Here is a 17753-nt window from a genome sequence, read left to right on the forward strand (position 1 = left end):
CTAGATGCTTGGCTTAGAGAACTCCATCTCGCGCCGTCAATTAGGACCGGCTCGCCTATCCCCAAGCCGGCAGGCTCCCAATTTGCACCTGCTTCAGAGCAAGCACAGCGCCAGCGCCACTCGGCCGAGACTCACAAGCGAACGGGCAGTCGCGAGAAGGTTCCCCCACGCATGCCTGCCTATGACATAAGCTACCCGAGGATTTCCACCCCGCCATCATCCAGATTCTTGGATACTAATAATGCCTATGTTGCCCCTCCAAATTTTTTGATCGCAAACAACAAGGCCCATCATTTTGCAACGCAGGACTCCACCATCCTTACTTTTTGACGGGTCAAAACGGCACAATGTCTTCTTCGGACCAAGCACAGAGCAATGACTCCAATGTCATTTCTTCAAACGAGTACTTCCGCTCCATCGGCCAGCAGGTAGACCAAGTCGCCCCCGCCACCAATGGCGCGACGCAGCAGCCCGACAGCGACGACGTGAAGCCGGTCGAGGAAATCGAGTCGCTCTGCATGAACTGTCACGACAATGTAAGTTGTCTCTTCCCCCAGGTCGTCCGCTCAGAGGCAGACTGGAACTGATTTGTTTTTCCCTTCCAGGGCATCACCCGCCTCCTCCTCACCAAGATTCCCTATTTCCGCGAAATCATCCTCATGTCCTTCTCCTGCGACCACTGTGGCTTCAAGAACACCGAGATACAAGCGGCCGGTTCGGTCCAGCCAAAAGGCACACACTACGAGCTCCGACTCACCGCTCTCCCCGACTTTGCCCGCCAGATTGTCAAGTCCGACTCCGCGACCGTCAAGTTTATCGAGCTCGACCTCGAGGTGCCCGCGGGCAAGGGCCAGCTCACCAACGTCGAGGGCCTCCTGACCAACATCATCGACGACCTTGAGTTCGGCCAGGAGACACGCAAGGCACAGTCGCCCGAGGTATACGAGAAGGTGGCCGAGATCATCGCCAAGGGTCGTGCTATGGTCGCCGGCGAGGCGTTCCCCTTCCGGGTGTACGTGGACGACCCGGCCGGCAACAGCTGGATCGCCCCCGACCTTCAGGACGGCGTGGGCAAGTGGTCGAAGCGCGAGTACGTGCGCACGGCGGAGCAGAACGAGGCGCTGGGCCTCTCGGACACGGCGGCGGTCAGCGGCGATGGCACGATCCCGCTGGGGGGCCAGGGCCGGCTGGGTGAGAATGACGATATCCTCCCCGACGAGGTGTACAGCTTTCCTGCGAGCTGCCCAGGCTGCATGCACCCGTGCGTGACACATATGAAGATGGTCGACATCCCACACTTCAAGCAGGTCGTGCTCATGAGCACCGTCTGTGAGGACTGTGGCTACCGAAGCAATGACGTTAAGACCGGCGGTGAGGTGCCCACCCGCGGCAAGCGCATCACCCTTCGCGTCAAGGACCAGACCGACCTCGCCCGCGACATTCTCAAGAGCGAGAGCTGCGCCCTCGAGTGCCCGGAGTTGGACCTGCACGTCACCCCGGGCACCCTGGGCGGCCGCTTCACGACAGTCGAGGGCCTGCTGACGCAGGTGCGCGGCGACCTGCACGGCCAGATCTTCCAGAGCGGCGCAGAAGGTGGCAGCGGCGGTGGCGACTCTCTCGCCTCGGAGGAAAAGACGAAGTGGGACCTCTTCTTCGAGCGCCTCGACGCCGCCATCAAGGGCGAGCGCGAGTTCACCATCGTGCTGGTCGACCCACTAGCTAGCAGCTACGTGCAGAGCCTGGCGGACGACCCGAGCCAGCCCGACGACCGTATGACGGTCGAGGAGTACGACCGGACGCACGAGGAGGAGGAGGAGCTGGGACTCAATGACATGAAGGTCGAGGGCTACGAGGAGGGAGAGAAGGCTGATGCGCCGGCGGCGTCGTCATGACGCGGTTTCGGACATAAATTGACAGCCTTGCTACATGAGATTCCCTTGCCCTGTCCATAGATGAAAAGTTTGCATTATAGAGATACCAGAGATGAATTGAGAAAAATAATAATTTCGTGGGGACACAATTGCTAGCTTTCCATTTTGTGAGTAGTACGAAAGTAGCCCCTGGTAGTATGCAAGTTTGTCCTCATTATTGGATTTAGACGTGGTTGTAAAAAGGCCCAACTCTACTCCACCCAGGACATGAGCAAAAGAAAGAAGAGTAAAACTGCTGATTTCATCATTACTTTTGGCAGCGTATCTATCTGCAAGGAGTCGGTCTATCTGACCGGAACTGGATCATCAAAGCCTATGTCCATCGAGGCTCAATTCGGTATCGCCCACGCACCTCGTATCCCCCTCTGTCGCTATTTTCATTGCCCTCTTCTCTCCATTTTCCGCATCTTTTCTTTTGTTCTCGAGAGGGATATAATCAAGGCCTCCTCCACTACCATCCAGTGCAAGACGCCAATCTCGACGGTGAATGGCCAGCCCGGCCTCCTGTCTGTCCAAGTCTGTCCGACAAGCATAATTTTCGTGAACCCCCTCACTAGTATGTACCATCATGGAACCAGTCGAAAATCTCGTGTCAGGGTGAAATGAAGCTGGACCGTTGCCAATTCAAGAACCAACGTCCCCAAGACGAAGTAAACCAAGCCGCGTGCCGATGGAGCCGAGCCGAGGAAGCCACTCGTCGCAATTGAAGAAAACAGGTCTCCTCTTCCCTCCATGATAAACGAGACAAGACGAAAGTCCATCAAAGTCGAAAAAGGCTGCTGTGGCGCTTTGTGCCGTACAAATACAGTCATCCGGTAATGCGACCATGCCAGTCCAGTAAATCCTGGCCGAGCCTTTTTGGGGTTGCTTTTTGTGTGCACCATTTTGCGTCTAACCTTCGTGATAAAAAGAAATCCAGAATCGAGTCGAGAACCGCGGCGACGAAAAGAGACGTAAAGAGAAAGAACCCCTTCTCGAAAGTGAAGCTGCCGCCGTAGGAGACCGGGAAGCGAAGGAGGCAACATGGACGCCTCAACATGAACAGGGCCAGGTCGTAAAAAGAAGAAATGCACGCGGGAAAACACAGGGCATGCCGATGGGTATTAGTTCCGTAGACCAAACGCCGAAAAAGAAAAACCCCATGAGAGGAAACCAAGGTGGCCGGAGATCTGGTGTGGTGGTCAAACTTCCTTGACCTCGAGAACAGACCAATCGAGCGAATCAGGCTCGATCCACTTCCTGAGAGATGTTCATGGCCGAGACCCAGTAAAGAATGGCGAAGGCAGGGCCTCAGAAGAAGGTGGGCTTGGTAAGAACACGGTACTCCACATAGTCCTCACCGTCAATAGAGATGATGGTTCCCTGGGAGACGAGCTTGCCCTCGAAGGGGCCAGTCTGCTTACGCTCGTACTTAATGCCCATGTAGATCTTGGCGTCCTCCTTGTTCGCTCGCATGCGGTGGGCCTCCTGAGCAGCCCAGACGCGGTTCAGGCGGGAGACGTTGTCCTGGAAGGTGGACTGACCGTCAACATCTCCTTCTGCGTCTCCCTCGGTGCTCTGGCGGGCTATGTAGGCAGCCTCGCGCTGGTCGTTCTTTGTCTGCCTTGCCTCTGCGCGGGCGACCGCGTTGACGGCGAGGTTGTTGGTACGGGACTCGACACCACCCGATCTATTGGCAGCGCGGAACTCGGGAGGCTGCGTGGACTGACGGGCCTGGTTTGGCACGAGAGTCGGAAGCGAACGGCGGGCGTGGGCCTGACGGGTCTCATGAGTAGGAGCCTCGTGCTTGAGGACAGCTTCAGTGTAGGGACCTTCGCCGAGGTTGCCGTTGGCGTTGGAGGGCAAGGGGTGCTCCCTAGGCTCAGGCTTGGTGAAGCCCGCAGCGACTCGTGCGCGTGCTTCATCGATGGCGACCTTGCGGTTCTGATCCTTCTCCTCGGCCCGCTCGCCGTGGTCCATCTGGTACTGGCGAACACGACAGTACTCCTTGAGCTCCATTCTGGTGAGGCCCTCGAGGTAATCTTCGATCTGATACTCATCAAAAGAGAGCCATAGTGCGCCCGCGCCCGAAGGGAAGTTGCTCTGTAGCGGTCTGCCATCGCGAGTCTCGCGGCCGACCTTGACACGGAACATGTCATTGTTGCCAAGGATTCCGAAGACGGCGTGCTTGTCCTTGTCGTCGGGCTCGGCAGAACCCTTCCAGAAACCAAGGAGGATCTTCGTAGGGCGAGTTCCGTGGAGATCAGCCACCGGGGCGTGCGACTGGGCGTTGGTGGCCTTCGCAACGGGGGTGGCGTTGGCAGAGGACGGGCCACCGGTGCGACGACGCTTCTCGGGGCGGTGAAGGGCGTGGTCGGGGATGTCGACACCATAAGCAATCTGCGGCGGCTGGGCACCCTCAACCTGGGCGCCTCGGGCCTTGCAGCGGGCAATAGCCTGCTGGACTGCAGCTGTGTCGTTTGCACCGACCTCGCTCTCCGGTTCGTCCATGTCGGACCGGATCTTGACATACTCCTTGACCTGGGTTTGGTCGAGGTGCACAAGGTGGTTGTCAAAAACGATCTTCTCAAAGGTGACCCAGCTGCCACCCGGTCCAGGATTAAGGGGGTACAGGTCGGTGACAACTTTTCCCTCGCGGTTGCAGGGCTGGACACGTGTGCGGAGACGATCGCGAGAATCAATAAAGCCCTTAACAATATGCTTGTCGCCAATCGGCGCCTTGGACTCGCGCCAGTAACCAATGGTCACGCCCTTGACGCTAGCAAGGCCATGAGTTGTACGGGGGGTCTTGCCCGACCTGGTTGCTGTGGCAGGGCCTGGAACAGGAGAAGCCTCGTCGTCTGTCTCGTCGGCGAGCAAGCTCTTGTTCATCTTGTCCTCAGTAAGGTCGCCAAAGACATAAGACCGCTTCCGCTTAGGGTAGGTAGACGTAGGAGGTTCAGCCTTGTTCTCGTCTCGGTCGATGTCCATGATGCTGGAGTCCTCCTTCTCAGAAGGGACAGGCTGAGCCTCGTTCTTGGGGGTGCCATCATTATTGGCAGAACCGACGACGATCTCATCCTGGGACCCCTCATTCATGACCACATCGCCGCTAGATATGCCGCTCATAGACTCGGGTGGAGGGCTCAGGTTGTCCTCGTTGCCAGTGTCGTCATCAAGGGTGGTGTCCTTGACGAATGAATTTGCCTCGCTGCCTCCGGTGTAGGCCGCGCTGGTCATGGTGCTGGGATGCAAGGTCAGCTGATGCTCAGATCCATAATTCTGAAGTGATCGTGCAGGTGTGGTATAGGTGTGGGGCTGTTGTAAGTCAAAGGGACAGGCGAATATGGAGGGGTAGTTGGGCTGGTTGAGATAGGGCGGGGCAGAGAGGTCGGAGTGGGAGTGGGAGTGTGAGTATGAGAAAGCCAAACGAGTTCGGGTTGGATTGGCTGATGTTTCAAAACGATAGCAATTGATGCGTCACTTGACAAGTCTGCGATACTTGTGACAAAGTCGGAACACCACAGCTCCGGGGGTGCAAGGGATGAAGAGTTGAAGCATGTCGCACTCGCGACTTGTTGTCAGGCTGATGAGTACATACGCGTTGCGAGCCCGGGTGCGAAAGACGCCAAGCATGGGGCGCAAGGAAGACATGGCATGGACCTGTTGCTGCCCTCGTATTGTTGTTGTCAGGGTGTAGGGCTCAACGTCTGGGCTTGATATGTTGTCGTCGTTGTTGCGGAAGTCTTGTGGCGGAGTTGGTGTTGACACAAAATGTGCCGGGTTGGGAAGGAAGTGTGGTCAGGAAACTCAAAGTAGGAAGGAGAGGGCCAGCGCTAGAGCCCAGGTTGCAATGAATACGATTGGAAAACGGGCGTGAAGACAATTCAATGGGCTCGAATGCAGCAAAGTAAGTGAAGTGATGGCGTTGGGATGAAAAGTGTCGTTGCTCAGTGCTGTGAATTGGACATTGTCAGAGTGCTTCCAGGAGCGCTCACCAAATCGGTGACCCTCCACTCCACGAAGAGCCCTCCACAAGTCGCTCTTCACGTCAGGCCGGTAGGACATCTCTTCACTGGTTGAGATGACATAATCCCCAGCAAAAAGTGATACATTATCGGGGATGACAACGACAGTTTGTCTATTACAGACGAAATTGCTGCGGCTGCCGTGGGAAACTTGAGAGGCCCCAAGCCTACTGAGCAGGGCTTCGGGGCTGAGTTGAGGGAAAAGTGTGAGGTGAGAGCGTCGGAAACGCGCCAAGGTGACAGTCAAGTTGTGATACAACAGCGACGTGGGAGCGGTGCGAGAACAGGCCAAGGCAAGACAAGTAGGCAAAACACACTTACGTAGCGAAAGAAGCCTTTTCAGGCTCAATCTTGTCTGATTGTGGGCTTGCCGGCTCGGATGCGACGACGCCCTTGTCGGGGGACGTCTCGGGCGTCTTCTTGAGATCGATCGGGGGAGTCTGCTCGGTGGCAGGGGACTTGTCATCGACAGGCGGGCTCTTGGGCGCCTCAACCGAGGAATTGTCCGACTCCATACTGGTTTTGCAGGGCTCAATACGATATGATCAAGTGTGCAAACGGTCAGTGGCGGGGCGCGCTGTTTTTCAGAGGCTTGAACTGATGCTTGCTGGTGTAGTTGCGGAGGCTGAAGAGGAATATGTAGGCGTGTGGGTGGGTGTGGAAGGCGGTGCCGTGCCGAGTCAGAAAGTAAGGAGGGTAGAGGGTGACTTGATGATGACGGGGGTTAAACAGCTGGTGCAGGTGACAGTCAATCAGGTTTTGAATTGAAGAAAGAAAGTGGAATGGAAGAAGAGAGGATCTCTGGCTGGGGAATTGATGAGAAGAGATTGTTGTTGTGTAGGAAGCTTGTTTGCAAGTAAGAGAATGGCGGTGCCAGGGGGATTGAGGGTGGTGTTGGTATTGCGAGGTGTGTGCGGCCGGAAACTAGAGCGAGCAAGTAAAGTGAGTTTTGACGAGGGGTCTTTTTGCCGCCGGATAGTGGAACTTTGAGAAGCAAAGATTGTGTTACTCAGCGGTTTCAAAGCCTACACTCTTAGCGTTGGGGAGGATTTTTCGGGGGTTCCTTGGAAATCTACAGCAGCTCCCAGCTCACACTAGCTGCTCAGGGCTATGAGGGTACAAGTCTCTGCAGTCACACTGTGCCCAGATATCTATATGCTGGCTGCGTTCATTATATACATGTGAATGGGATGACATTCCCTCTAGGGCAGTTAGTCTACTTCAGCGCAGTGCAGTGCACCACACCACGTCACAGCACCTTTGTGGGCAGAAGACGGAGAAGGAGCACAAGGTGTCTGACGAAGTGAGCCAGTCTGTTGACGTGACTGACCCAGCCATGGCAGGTACATAGACACATGAGAGGTTGCCTTGTCTTTCTATTGGAGGCCTGACTCGATATCGAAAAGATGGTATCGAAGACCCATATGCAGCTTCCACTGCTGCTTCACAGCAATAATAAGGTTATTAAACAAACGCAGACAATGCATGGTTCGAACCTGATGTTCCGTCCTGGGCCTTTGAGCCCTTGGCCTGGGGCGTTTGGTCCGGGTCCAGCTTCCAGGCTCGGACCTGAACCTTGGGTCTTCGGTTGTGGGTCTTGGGTCTTGGGTCTTGGTCTATGATCTTGGAGTCATGGGTCATGGATCTTCGGGGGATGGACAAGACACTAGCAGCAGCTCAACTGATTGTCAAATTTGGCGCGTCATCACCATAATTGCCTTGGGCGCTGGTGACACTCCAGCAGCGCTCCGGCGTTCCCCCAGAGGCTCGCTCTTTCCCAAGCCGGACAGAGGCCCTCGGAACCATTGGCTGGGTCTTCCCACTGTGGGGCACTAAATCACATTGCAATCAGCATGTTGGTTTCAAATCTAACCAGACCTGCCCAGTTGCCAGACACAGCCAGAGACATGGAGACGCGGAACTTGCCTGTCGTAGTACTTGCTACCTACAGTAGTAGTCCGTTGTGACTCTGATTGTCTCACCTCTCTCTGGAGCCGTGACAGCCGCTTGGGCCCAAGTCCTTGTATTATTATGTGACTGGTACTTAGCTGGCTGGATAAAGGTGGCAATCATTTTCCACAGCTAAATATCGGTTTTCAGGTAGTGCAGCCACTAATCAGAGTTCTCCACCGTAAGCTTCAAAGATAATGATGGTGCAAGTGGAAGGCCATGGATCCAACCTGCCAATCCTGCACTGGTGGTGCCAAGCTTATCTACAGGCCGCCCACTTACACGCGGCTGCTGAAAAAGGGAGATTAACCTCGGCCAGCTCTTGCTATGGCTTATATCCAACTGAAGCAATGAAGAACACAACACGGCTATGAATGAAGCCATAGTTTGAAATTAATTTGGAATTCATGTACTCAATGAAGTGGTCTGTAGAGCTCAAGGTAACTTGCTCGCACGTTTGTTTGCTGGGTGTCCCCCAAGGTTCCAAGGTTGTGTGGCAACGGGCAGACGAGAGCCCCACCGTGACCGGAAATTTTGGTCAACCACAAGAGCCCTCTTACCTGTTTTCTCTTTTCCCCCGTACAAATAAATATATTGCCAAGCTACCCTGGGCAGCATTCTAAGAAACTGAAAAGCGGTCAAAAAAGGTGGCTGATCCCAACGCATGTTCAATGTTGCCAATTCAAACGGATTTCTGATGGAGTGAGCAGCAAGGGAGTGGTCCCTTGGACTGCGCTGCATATTCGAAGCTTTGAGCTAAGCCTGAAGTTGCACCTGATCCTGCATAATGTGCACATATCGACTTGTCATGGCGCAATGTGTAGGTAAAAATATTGCAAATGGATACGCCCCAGGCAGCGAGATATTTCAAATCAGCCGGCATGAATCCAAAGCTAGGTTCTGCCATTCTGCAGGACTTGCAACGGAAGCCTCGTGGCGGGCAAGCTCATGCGCTGAGACACCAAGAGTACTCGGTAAGTCGGCTAATGTCGCCTGCAACTAGAGTCTCACAACCCGTACCAAATGCACATGAAAATGATCTACTGCTTGCTCCCTTTTGCCCGTGATGACCTTGTCAATTGAGTGGTGCGTGGCCTTTTGCAAGTTTGTCTCGCAGACTCGAGGAGAGCGGACGTTGAGCCTCGTGGACGAGCTAGGTGCGTCTTCGCCGGGCTGGACTCAAGTCTGCCTGTACGGGCGAGGCTATCCACTACAAGACTACCTATGGCTAGCACCATAACTTCTTATGTCGAATCGCCTCGGTCCCATGTGGCCTCGCCATAAATTGACAGATGGGCCCATCATGCAGTGTCCCTGGCATTGTCGTCTCCCCGCGGTCTCCTTGTCGGGTCGTTAAGGGCAGAGGGGGTCTCATTGATTCCCGCCAGACGGGCTAGATTATGTGTGTAGTAGGACCGTGTTGGTCGGCGCCGCACTCGCGCGACGGAAGAGGCAACACTCGTTGACCCAGATGTGACGGTCGGTCTCCAGGTTTTGAGGAAGAGCTTGCACAGAGCTGTCTTTGTGAGAGATGAGATTCGCTGAACCTCTTTTGGTGTTGTGCTGGAGACTCACTCACGCGTTGTGGGATCCAAGGCAGCAGCGGTGACTCAGGACGAGACCGTCACCAGATGCAGGCAACGACTCCTAGAGTATAATGATCAGGAAGATCGTGTGGCCTTGTTGAGAGCACGAGTGGCCACAGCCAGATGAACTGGCCTATTCCACTTTTTCAGTGGCCAGTGCTCGTCGCTTGGTCACATACCTAGTGACATTCCCCGTCCCAGGTTTCCATCCAATACGGACGTGTCCAGAATGACCTTGTGCTATGCGTGTCGTGCTGAAGCAGAGATGACAAACTCGTGACTCAACCACCTCTTCCGCCCCGGCCCCCTCTACCACCTCTGCCACCTCGTCCACCTCTTCCGCGGCCACCGCCCCTCTTCCCGCCCCGCGGCGTGGTGTGCACGTCGTACTGCTTGTACAGCAGCTCCTCGCCAAAGGCACCCTCGCCGAAGCGCATGTAGTTGATGACCCCGTGGTCGTTCACCGCGACCAGCACGTTTCGGTGTCCGTGCTTCAGCCTCCGGTGCATCATGAACGGGGCCTGGCCCTGCCGTTGGGATGGCGGTGGTGGGGCGTATGGAACGGAGTCCAGCAGGGCAGAGACTTCCTCCGAGGTCGGCACAGAGGTCTCGTGCGCGTCGACGACGGCGAGGTAGTAGTCGGGTGCCGGTGCCTTGGTCTTGGACCAGTTCTGGACGCTAGGCTTCCAGACGTGAAACTGCACGCGGAACGGGCTGTGTTGTGTTTTTGAAAGGGACGTCGGCGGGTGCGCAGTTGGTTTATACCGCGGTACCAGGGCGATCTGCTTGTAAATTGAGCTGTACGACCTGTACAGGCCTGGCTGCACGAGCGGACCGTAGGCGAGACGGGTGGGTTCTCGTTCGGGGAAGAGCAGGGCAGTGAGACGCTGCCACAGAGGTCGTTGATCCTCTGCAACTGCCTCTGGTGCGTTTGGATCTGAAATCGGCGGAGGCACTCTGATGACGTTGAAGCCTGCGCGGTTGAGATTCGAGTAGACTTGCAGGTTGCGAAGCGTAGTCTTGCCCCTTTCGCCTTCGTTCCCTACGAGCAGGGCGTATGCAGCTTGCAGGCTGAGCGGGAATCCCAGGGCGTACTCGTCCTCCTTCTCAGCCTCCAGCACCGCACCTGCGCCCTTGCCCTCGCTTCCGAGTGGAAATATCTCGTCCATGGTAGCTGTGGGCCACCAGAGATCCAGGCCGCCCCTCTCGATTAGGAAGAGCGCCTCCTCCGGCAGCAGCCACACCTGGTCCCAGCCCGGCTTGTTGTTGCCCTGCCCTCTTATCTTCCTCCCCAGGGTCTTGTGCTCAAAACCAACGCAGACAACCCTCTCCACCGCGTGCAGCTCCCTCCTCTCGGCGGCGACCTTCTCGGTCTTGACCTCGTTGCCCTCGAACACCTCGTTCTCGAGCCAGCGGTCGGGGAAGTACCAGCCGCGCGTCCAGTCCTTGCTGTTGTGCACGCGCGTATAGCCCAGAACCTCCTCCATAGCCTGCCGGCTCTTCTCTAGGGCGCTGGCCTGCGACTTGGTGCCGTGCGACTCGAAGTCCTTCTCGCCCTTGCGGATGGCGGACACGGAGATGTTCTTCTTGCGCTGCAGCGTTGTGAAGTGGCGGAAGTCTTGCGCCTCGTCCTCGAGGGCCTCTTCGACGGTGGCTTGCGCATCCTCGGGTGACTCGGCCAGGCGCTGCGTCGAAACATCGTCGTCGTCATCGAATGCCATGGTCGTTGCGGTGGTGAGGCATGTGAACGTCTCGATGTCAGAATCGGATTTCACGAAACTCCAAAAGTGACGGGCAGATTTTGGGGTAGAGTGCCAGTGGCGCCTACGTACCTAGGTGCCCTGGCGGCAGCCCTGGCGGCAGGCCCCGCAATATACCTCACAGTGAGACACTGCTGCGGCATGCCACCACACAAATAGTCTCCCATAAGCCTACAGGTCTCCCACTCAGAATGGCACATTATCGCGCCTCACACATACGCACGCACGTTGTACCAGGCCGTAGCAAATACCTTCTATCAAGTACACCAGCCTGATGCCAGGCCTTGTGTATACAACCGTCCAGCACCATATTCAGCGTCTTATAACTAATATAGCATACCGTCCCTTGTAAGGATCAGCGTGATGATATGGCTTTTTATTAAAGTTTTAAATATTAAAAAAGAAATTTAAAAAAGTGAGAAAAATTTTTATATATATGCTTATAAAGCTAAGAGAAAAAGAAGAAGAAAAGAAGATCATTAGTAAACTTATTACAGGGAAAAGAAAAATAGAAGAAAATAATAATGAAGTCCACCAAATTATCCAAAAATTAAACTGATGCGAGTGAGATTCGAACTCACGCCCGTGAAGACTGCGGTTATAAGTAAGAATAATTATTCTAGCCTAAACACAGCGCCTTAGACCACTCGGCCATCGCACCTTTCCTAGCATTTCATAACACCACTATTGACGTTATATACCCCCAAAAGATTGTCATCCCTTGCTTGAAACTAAATAATTAGAAACCTAGAGTTTATATAGCTATTTAATGAAGAGAAACTTGAGGATACTACCTAGTTTGAGTCTGGAGTTTATTACCAGAATACACATACAGCTATTTAACAAAGGGACACTTGAGATACTCTCCGCTTTGAGCCCAGGCCAGTGCAAAGACAACAAAGGACTTGCACAGCAGAGGAAGAGCCACAGCACGGAGAACGGGAGCCAGACTTGGCCAGAGCTATATTCTGTTCATCTAGACATTTTATGTCAAGCTAAGGGGGAGAGTCATATCTCTGGTTACATTTTGTAGATGAGCATGAAAACTATGTTCAGAGATGCAGGTGCATCCGTTTTCCCTCTGCAGCCTGCTAATAACGTCTGAATAAACGACATCTATGTGTTGGCACTTGAGTGGCTTCCCAAGGAGCCTGTGGATTTGCCCATGTGAGTTGTCTGTAAGTTGGCTGGCGGGTTGTAAATGTGTCCGACTAGATTAATAATGGGATTGGATGAATTTTGTCATCCCGTTTCAAGCAAGTCAATATTTTAAGCTTAAAGCGCCTAAAACCCATCTCCAGAGGCTTTAAGCAATGTTGTTCATCTCCTATGCAAGATACGGGCTAAGTTTGCATCATGAACTGAAGGCACAGTATGGTATTCTATTACAGACGGCGTACAAACTTCGAGATGTGAGCAAAACACCTCCTGCCAATTCCCGTGCAGGCAAGTTCAGTACCAAACACATGAAGTTTGCGTATACCAGCCACTGGTAATGACTGTGTCCAGGTGAATCTACACCATTCTCCACAGTACGAAATTCCCTGGGTTCGAACCTTCCAGGGGCAAGCACAGAACGCCTTTTCAGAAAACAGAGTAATGTCGTTGGCTCCTTCATATAAGGAGATGAGAGCAGGTGGAGGAGGTAGCACTGTCCCCAATGAACAACGGCTGTGTCTATATGGCAAGTAAGCCATTCCAAGTCAAGGCTCCAAGATGAGTAATATAGCACATGAAAATAGGTGAGATACCAGAAGGCATGTGAAGATTGAGTATGAATAGGAGGTATGAGATTGTAAAGACCATAAAATATGATAGAGCGAACCTCTATTGTGGGCCACGGTGATGGTATCTGGGACAATTTTCAATTATTTTCTTTAGTTTCGCAGTAGCGATGACTCGAGCCAGATCTCCACAATGTTAGATATGTGCCTTGCCCATGATTAATGCATATCCACAATACTTTTCAGTGACTTTGTCCTGGGATGGACTCCCTGGATAACCTTTCCTAGAAGTTGATACCCCAAGATAAACTCTTCGGGAATAGTCTCCTCTAGGCTCATCTCCTTTATTTAATAGGTGGTCGGTGGTCTCGTTTTTAATCTGTACACATATGCTTCTTATGCAGTATGCATCCAGTCCCTTCATACAGTGATAAACGCTTGAATACCCAGCGTTAAAAACATACAATCCTTTATTTAGCATAGCTACCTTTAGTGAAGTCTCCTCCAGGACAGTCTCCTCCAGGACAGTCTCCTATGGAAGACGCTCCCTAGAATATCAGATAGAATCCCTTGGGATGGCCTTCCCTTCGCACAGTCTCCCTTTAGATGGCTAACGGTCCAGGCTCATGTCAGTTTCCTTAGTGTCCAAGCACTTCCTCATTCTCCCACTACCCACATACTATTTCCATCCCATCGTGGCCCAGACTCTACTTAGTGTGTCATTAGAGTATAAAGCTTGAACATTGCATGCTGCCCAATCTTGACGCGTACTCGCACTTATTTCATTCCTACTCCTCTAACCCGTTCCTATCCTCAGCACTACCACCGACAACGATAACATGGAGAAGGTCAAGCCAGGTGGAGTGAGCCGCGACAACACAGGCCCTGTTAAGATATCCCTCTTTGATCAGGGTAACGATGAAGAGGCGAACCTGCGCTGCGACGAGGGAGAAGAGGGGGAGAAAGCCGTTTCGTGCAGGATTTTACCTTCTAGCCACCTTTGCCAAGGTGGGGATGACGAGATGTTTAACAGTGCCAACAACAACCAAGCCGAAGGCTGGACGCGCTTCGCGATCTCTTCAAGCAATGACCACAACCCTTGCCATACGTTTTTGCAAAGCACCAATTCACGGGATATTATAAGCCTAGATGGCGGTGAACAGGGGATGATAATTTCCGGTGCCTTTGTGGAGGGTTCCAGCGGTGATGGCGATGATGATGGTGGTGGCAATAATGCTTCTACGGAAGAGAACAGGGGGGAAAGTGAGCCAAAGAAGCGAGCAGTACGTGCGGATTGGTACTCGTTCTTCTTTCGCGGGACGGTTTATCACATCAAAATGAACTCTTCTCTCGGAGAGACCTACCAGAGCCTGGCTACGAAGGCAGAGCAGCGCAATTTCATGATCGAAAACGGAGAGGCGGAGCCCTACATATGCGGATCCCGGGTGAGGGCTGCACGATAAGCGAAGAGAAGGAACGACTTGACGGTCACCTTAGCTTTTTTGCGCCCAAAGAGTTAGTTATTCCTCTTTTCTTTTTTGTCTTGTTTTGGCCCCAGGGAAGAGGCGAGGGTAAATGGTGGTTTAGCCCTTGTCTCGATATTAATCTACTCATCTGGTCTTGGCTGAGCATGTAGATCGTCGAAGCAGACATGCATTAAACGGGCATTTGCAGCTATGGTGGAGTTTCGTTTTTTTCTTCTTTTTTTCTTTTATGGGAGGGAGGGGGTCCGGGAGTTCTTCACTTGCTGCATTGCACTGCCAGGAGAAGACCCCAGCTGGTGCTCCAACATACAATCACTCCTTTCCTCATCCACTTAGTGCTTGCTTCCTGTTTGGTTTCTGGCATTAATCTGGATATCGACCACGCTTTGGTGGCAACTGTGCTTTGGTGGCAACTGTGCTTTGGTGGCAACTGTGCTTTGGTGGCAACTGTGCTTTGGTGGCAACTGTGCTTTGGTGACGGCTATGATCGCGTGAGTAGTGACTTGAGGTGATGCCTCTACAACGGGCCAGTGATTGCTTATAATATGATGGCAAGGGCCTCATTATCATCACACCCCATAGCCCTCATGTGTACAGTGTGCGACATATCCGCTGGCAGCGTCACCTTTTTCTTGCCAATGAATTATTTGACTCAGACACTTCTTCCCTCATATGTCTGCTCGACATGCTGCTGGACCACTATGGTCATGCCACCTTTCCTGCCAAGAGACCCGCTGGCAGCCGCAGCCATCGCGTCCAGAGTGCCCTTGCTGCGTCTCGTTCCGGCCTGGATCTCGGTTCGAGGGCCTCTTGTCTCGAGTTCGAAGCTCTCTTCAGACTGAACAGCAACGACAGTCAGGGATCTGGTTCTTGTGGGAAGGGTCAGTGGCTACTTACGTCTCCAACGTTCACGAACTCCCTCCGCTGTTTGCCGTTCATCCTCGACTGGCTGCCCATGTACGGCGCTGAGGCATCTGAGGGTCCCGGTGTCCTCTCTGACGACAATGAAAGGATGCGGTGGAACAGCTTGTCGAACACAGGCCGCAGGAGGGCGGATGGTGCAACCAGTATGGCGACCCCAGCTTCGGCGGTTGTCCATGTCATGACGGGGATGACGGTGTATGAGAAATCTTCGAAGTCGATCGAGTTCAAGGAGGTGAGGCACACGGCGGAGAAAGCTATGGTTCTATTGCAATACCAGGTCAGCATGGACAGTGAGACTTCAGCGGTGGTCTTTCCCTGAATGCAGGTACTGGTTGAGCGGAGGGGGACTGCAACGCTACTTACACTATACCAATGCTGAAGATAGCAAATAGGCCCACTTTATAGCCCGGTCTCGTCTGCAGCCTATAGACCATAGGAAGAGGAAGAAGCAGCATTAACACGTCGACGATAACGCTGACCACAGAGACAGCAGTATAACCAGCGATCTGATTACCACAGGTGCCCTCCGCCGTTGGATCCCAATTCTTCTGGACAGGTCGGCAGATGAGGAATCCGATGAGTACAGTCATAACCAGCCAGCCGGCTTGGAGGCCTATGATAATCCAGGTCACGATCTACATGAACACCGGGAGACAGTTAGTCAGACCCAGCCAATTCTGTGTTGGTTGTCCGCGCCAGGGGCACCGACCTCGAACCTCGAACGGCTTGACGGCGAAGATCCTCTTCAACATAAAGAGCATGCTCCATTTGACGGTGCACATCGACAGACCGTACAAAGCTTGGATGACAAGGAAGGACTGTGATACCATCGGATGAATGTCAGTCAGACGAAATCTGATAGCTTTTGGGAGCCCTATGAACTGACCTGTGTGAGTCTTGCTACATGGCTTTTGTTGAGCTCACTCATGTGATATCCCGCTCCACCAAGGTACAGTGCTACACAAGTCAATATGTGCTTGATTTTTAGACAGAGGGCTACGATAGACTCACCTAAGAACAGGGCGACGACGAAGCCGAAGAAGGAGACCTTAGGAGCATCATAACATGAGCAAAAGGGCCAACGCCAGATCGATGGATTCCAAACCATGAGCCAACAATTCCACTTACCAGAGATGTGATACAAAGCATCCTCAACGGCCAGAGGCAAGCGCCTTTGTACGTCTCGAGTAGACCCGCAGACCGGTCCATATTGTCACGAGGATGAGAAACACGCCCGCGCACCAGATGAATTGGTGCACGTCGGCCCTCGCGGCGAGCGGGATAACAGTCGACGTGAACTTCTCATCACTGCTTGTCGGGTCCGTCTCAGCGGCAGCGGCAGCAATGTACAGCCGCATGGTGTGCCGAAGCCGAGATGCAAGTCTGAAGGAGGGCCCGACTGTCTGTCACCGTGGTGGAGGGGGGTGGGCCAGCGGCCCAGATGGCTATTTTGTTCGTCCAGACTTGTCCCCCTTGAAGTCTCCGCCTTGGCTCGACACGGGTGGCATCGCGCTCACAGGGGGAACGACTGGCTATGCTTTGCTTGGGTCTTGTATCTCCTCCCGGGGGAACTGACAGGAACCGAGCCGCTGGTCGTAGACATGCTTGCCCATGTGCCCTGCACTTGGGTGTGACGACGCAGGCGAGAACTGATATGCCTGGGCCGGAGCATGGAGCCGAATCGCTGAGGGCGGGCCCGCTCAGAAACCAAGTAAGTGCCAATGCACATAAGAAGCTCGGTGTGATCCCACGTTGGGAGCACAACGTCAGGGCGCACACCGATCGCCAGAGATGCGATAGGTGTAACCGAGAGTAAGGTGTCAGCGTGCGGGAGTGCCACCCTGACAGGCAGGAACAATCCCCCAGGGAAGGCCATCCTGACTTCCAGGGTCTCTGTAGGACAACCTTCTACCTCTCATAGGATAATCTGCCATGGGATAGACGACCCGGGGACAAGTCATCCTTCTATCCTGACCAATGGCTTGAAGAAGAAGCAGCTGCGTAAGAGTGGATGGAGTTCTCTGACAGATCTCCACCAGCAACTTCCAGATCGAGCTCAACACGCAGGGGATTGAAAACCATTGTTCAGGTGCTCCGGCTAGCTTTAGGATGAAAACCCGAGTAAAGCTGAATAAGACCCTTGTGAACCACGCAGATCGAGAGACTCTGCAATGGAAATGGGGAGATTGCGTTAAACCTCATTGCAGTCCATTCGGACTGGAGTTGTTAGCCGCCCAGCTTCCGGGGAACGCAAACATTGAGCGCACGTCCTCCTCCACACGTGTGTGCGTAACTAGGACACGAGTAATTGAGTTTGGACGGGATATTCTTTTACCCCATTTGCAGAGCCTCCGGAAGCTCGAAGTGATCAAGTGGTTCGTAGCTGC

The 17753-nt window shown here is 53.6% G+C and overlaps 5 protein-coding genes and 1 non-coding gene across 6 annotated transcripts; 2 read left to right on the plus strand and 4 right to left on the minus strand.

Annotated features, from left to right (window-relative positions):
- Positions 1-347: 347 nt before the first annotated feature.
- Positions 348-1892, plus strand: INS49_010853 (uncharacterized protein; the record flags this gene model as incomplete). The annotated part of the gene is made up of 2 exons (XM_043171576.1): positions 348-536; positions 606-1892. The coding sequence occupies 2 exons, from the start codon at positions 348-350 to the stop codon at positions 1890-1892; spliced, it is 1476 nt and encodes a 491-aa protein (XP_043023321.1).
- Positions 1893-3221: 1329 nt separating this feature from the next.
- Positions 3222-6453, minus strand: INS49_010854 (uncharacterized protein; the record flags this gene model as incomplete). Its single annotated transcript, XM_043171577.1, has 2 exons — positions 3222-5154; positions 6260-6453. 2 exons carry the CDS (start codon positions 6451-6453, stop codon positions 3222-3224), a joined length of 2127 nt encoding a protein of 708 aa, XP_043023322.1.
- A 3302-nt stretch (positions 6454-9755) lies between these two features.
- INS49_010855 (uncharacterized protein) lies at positions 9756-11195 on the minus strand (the record flags this gene model as incomplete). The annotated part of the gene is made up of 1 exon (XM_043171578.1): positions 9756-11195. One exon carries the CDS (start codon positions 11193-11195, stop codon positions 9756-9758), a length of 1440 nt encoding a protein of 479 aa, XP_043023323.1.
- Positions 11196-11790: 595 nt separating this feature from the next.
- On the minus strand, positions 11791-11895 carry INS49_010856. The gene has a single exon. It is a non-coding gene; the product is annotated as a tRNA-Leu (tRNA).
- A 1902-nt stretch (positions 11896-13797) lies between these two features.
- INS49_010857 (uncharacterized protein) lies at positions 13798-14421 on the plus strand (the record flags this gene model as incomplete). The annotated part of the gene is made up of 1 exon (XM_043171579.1): positions 13798-14421. The coding sequence occupies one exon, from the start codon at positions 13798-13800 to the stop codon at positions 14419-14421; it is 624 nt and encodes a 207-aa protein (XP_043023324.1).
- A 673-nt stretch (positions 14422-15094) lies between these two features.
- INS49_010858 (uncharacterized protein) lies at positions 15095-16724 on the minus strand (the record flags this gene model as incomplete). The annotated part of the gene is made up of 5 exons (XM_043171580.1): positions 15095-15280; positions 15340-15628; positions 15730-15979; positions 16076-16184; positions 16626-16724. The coding sequence occupies 5 exons, from the start codon at positions 16722-16724 to the stop codon at positions 15095-15097; spliced, it is 933 nt and encodes a 310-aa protein (XP_043023325.1).
- Between the last annotated feature and the right edge of the window lie 1029 nt (positions 16725-17753).

The sequence above is a fragment of the Diaporthe citri genome (genome assembly GCF_014595645.1).
Source record: "Diaporthe citri strain NFHF-8-4 chromosome Unknown scaffold_5, whole genome shotgun sequence".
NCBI lineage: Eukaryota > Fungi > Ascomycota > Sordariomycetes > Diaporthales > Diaporthaceae > Diaporthe > Diaporthe citri.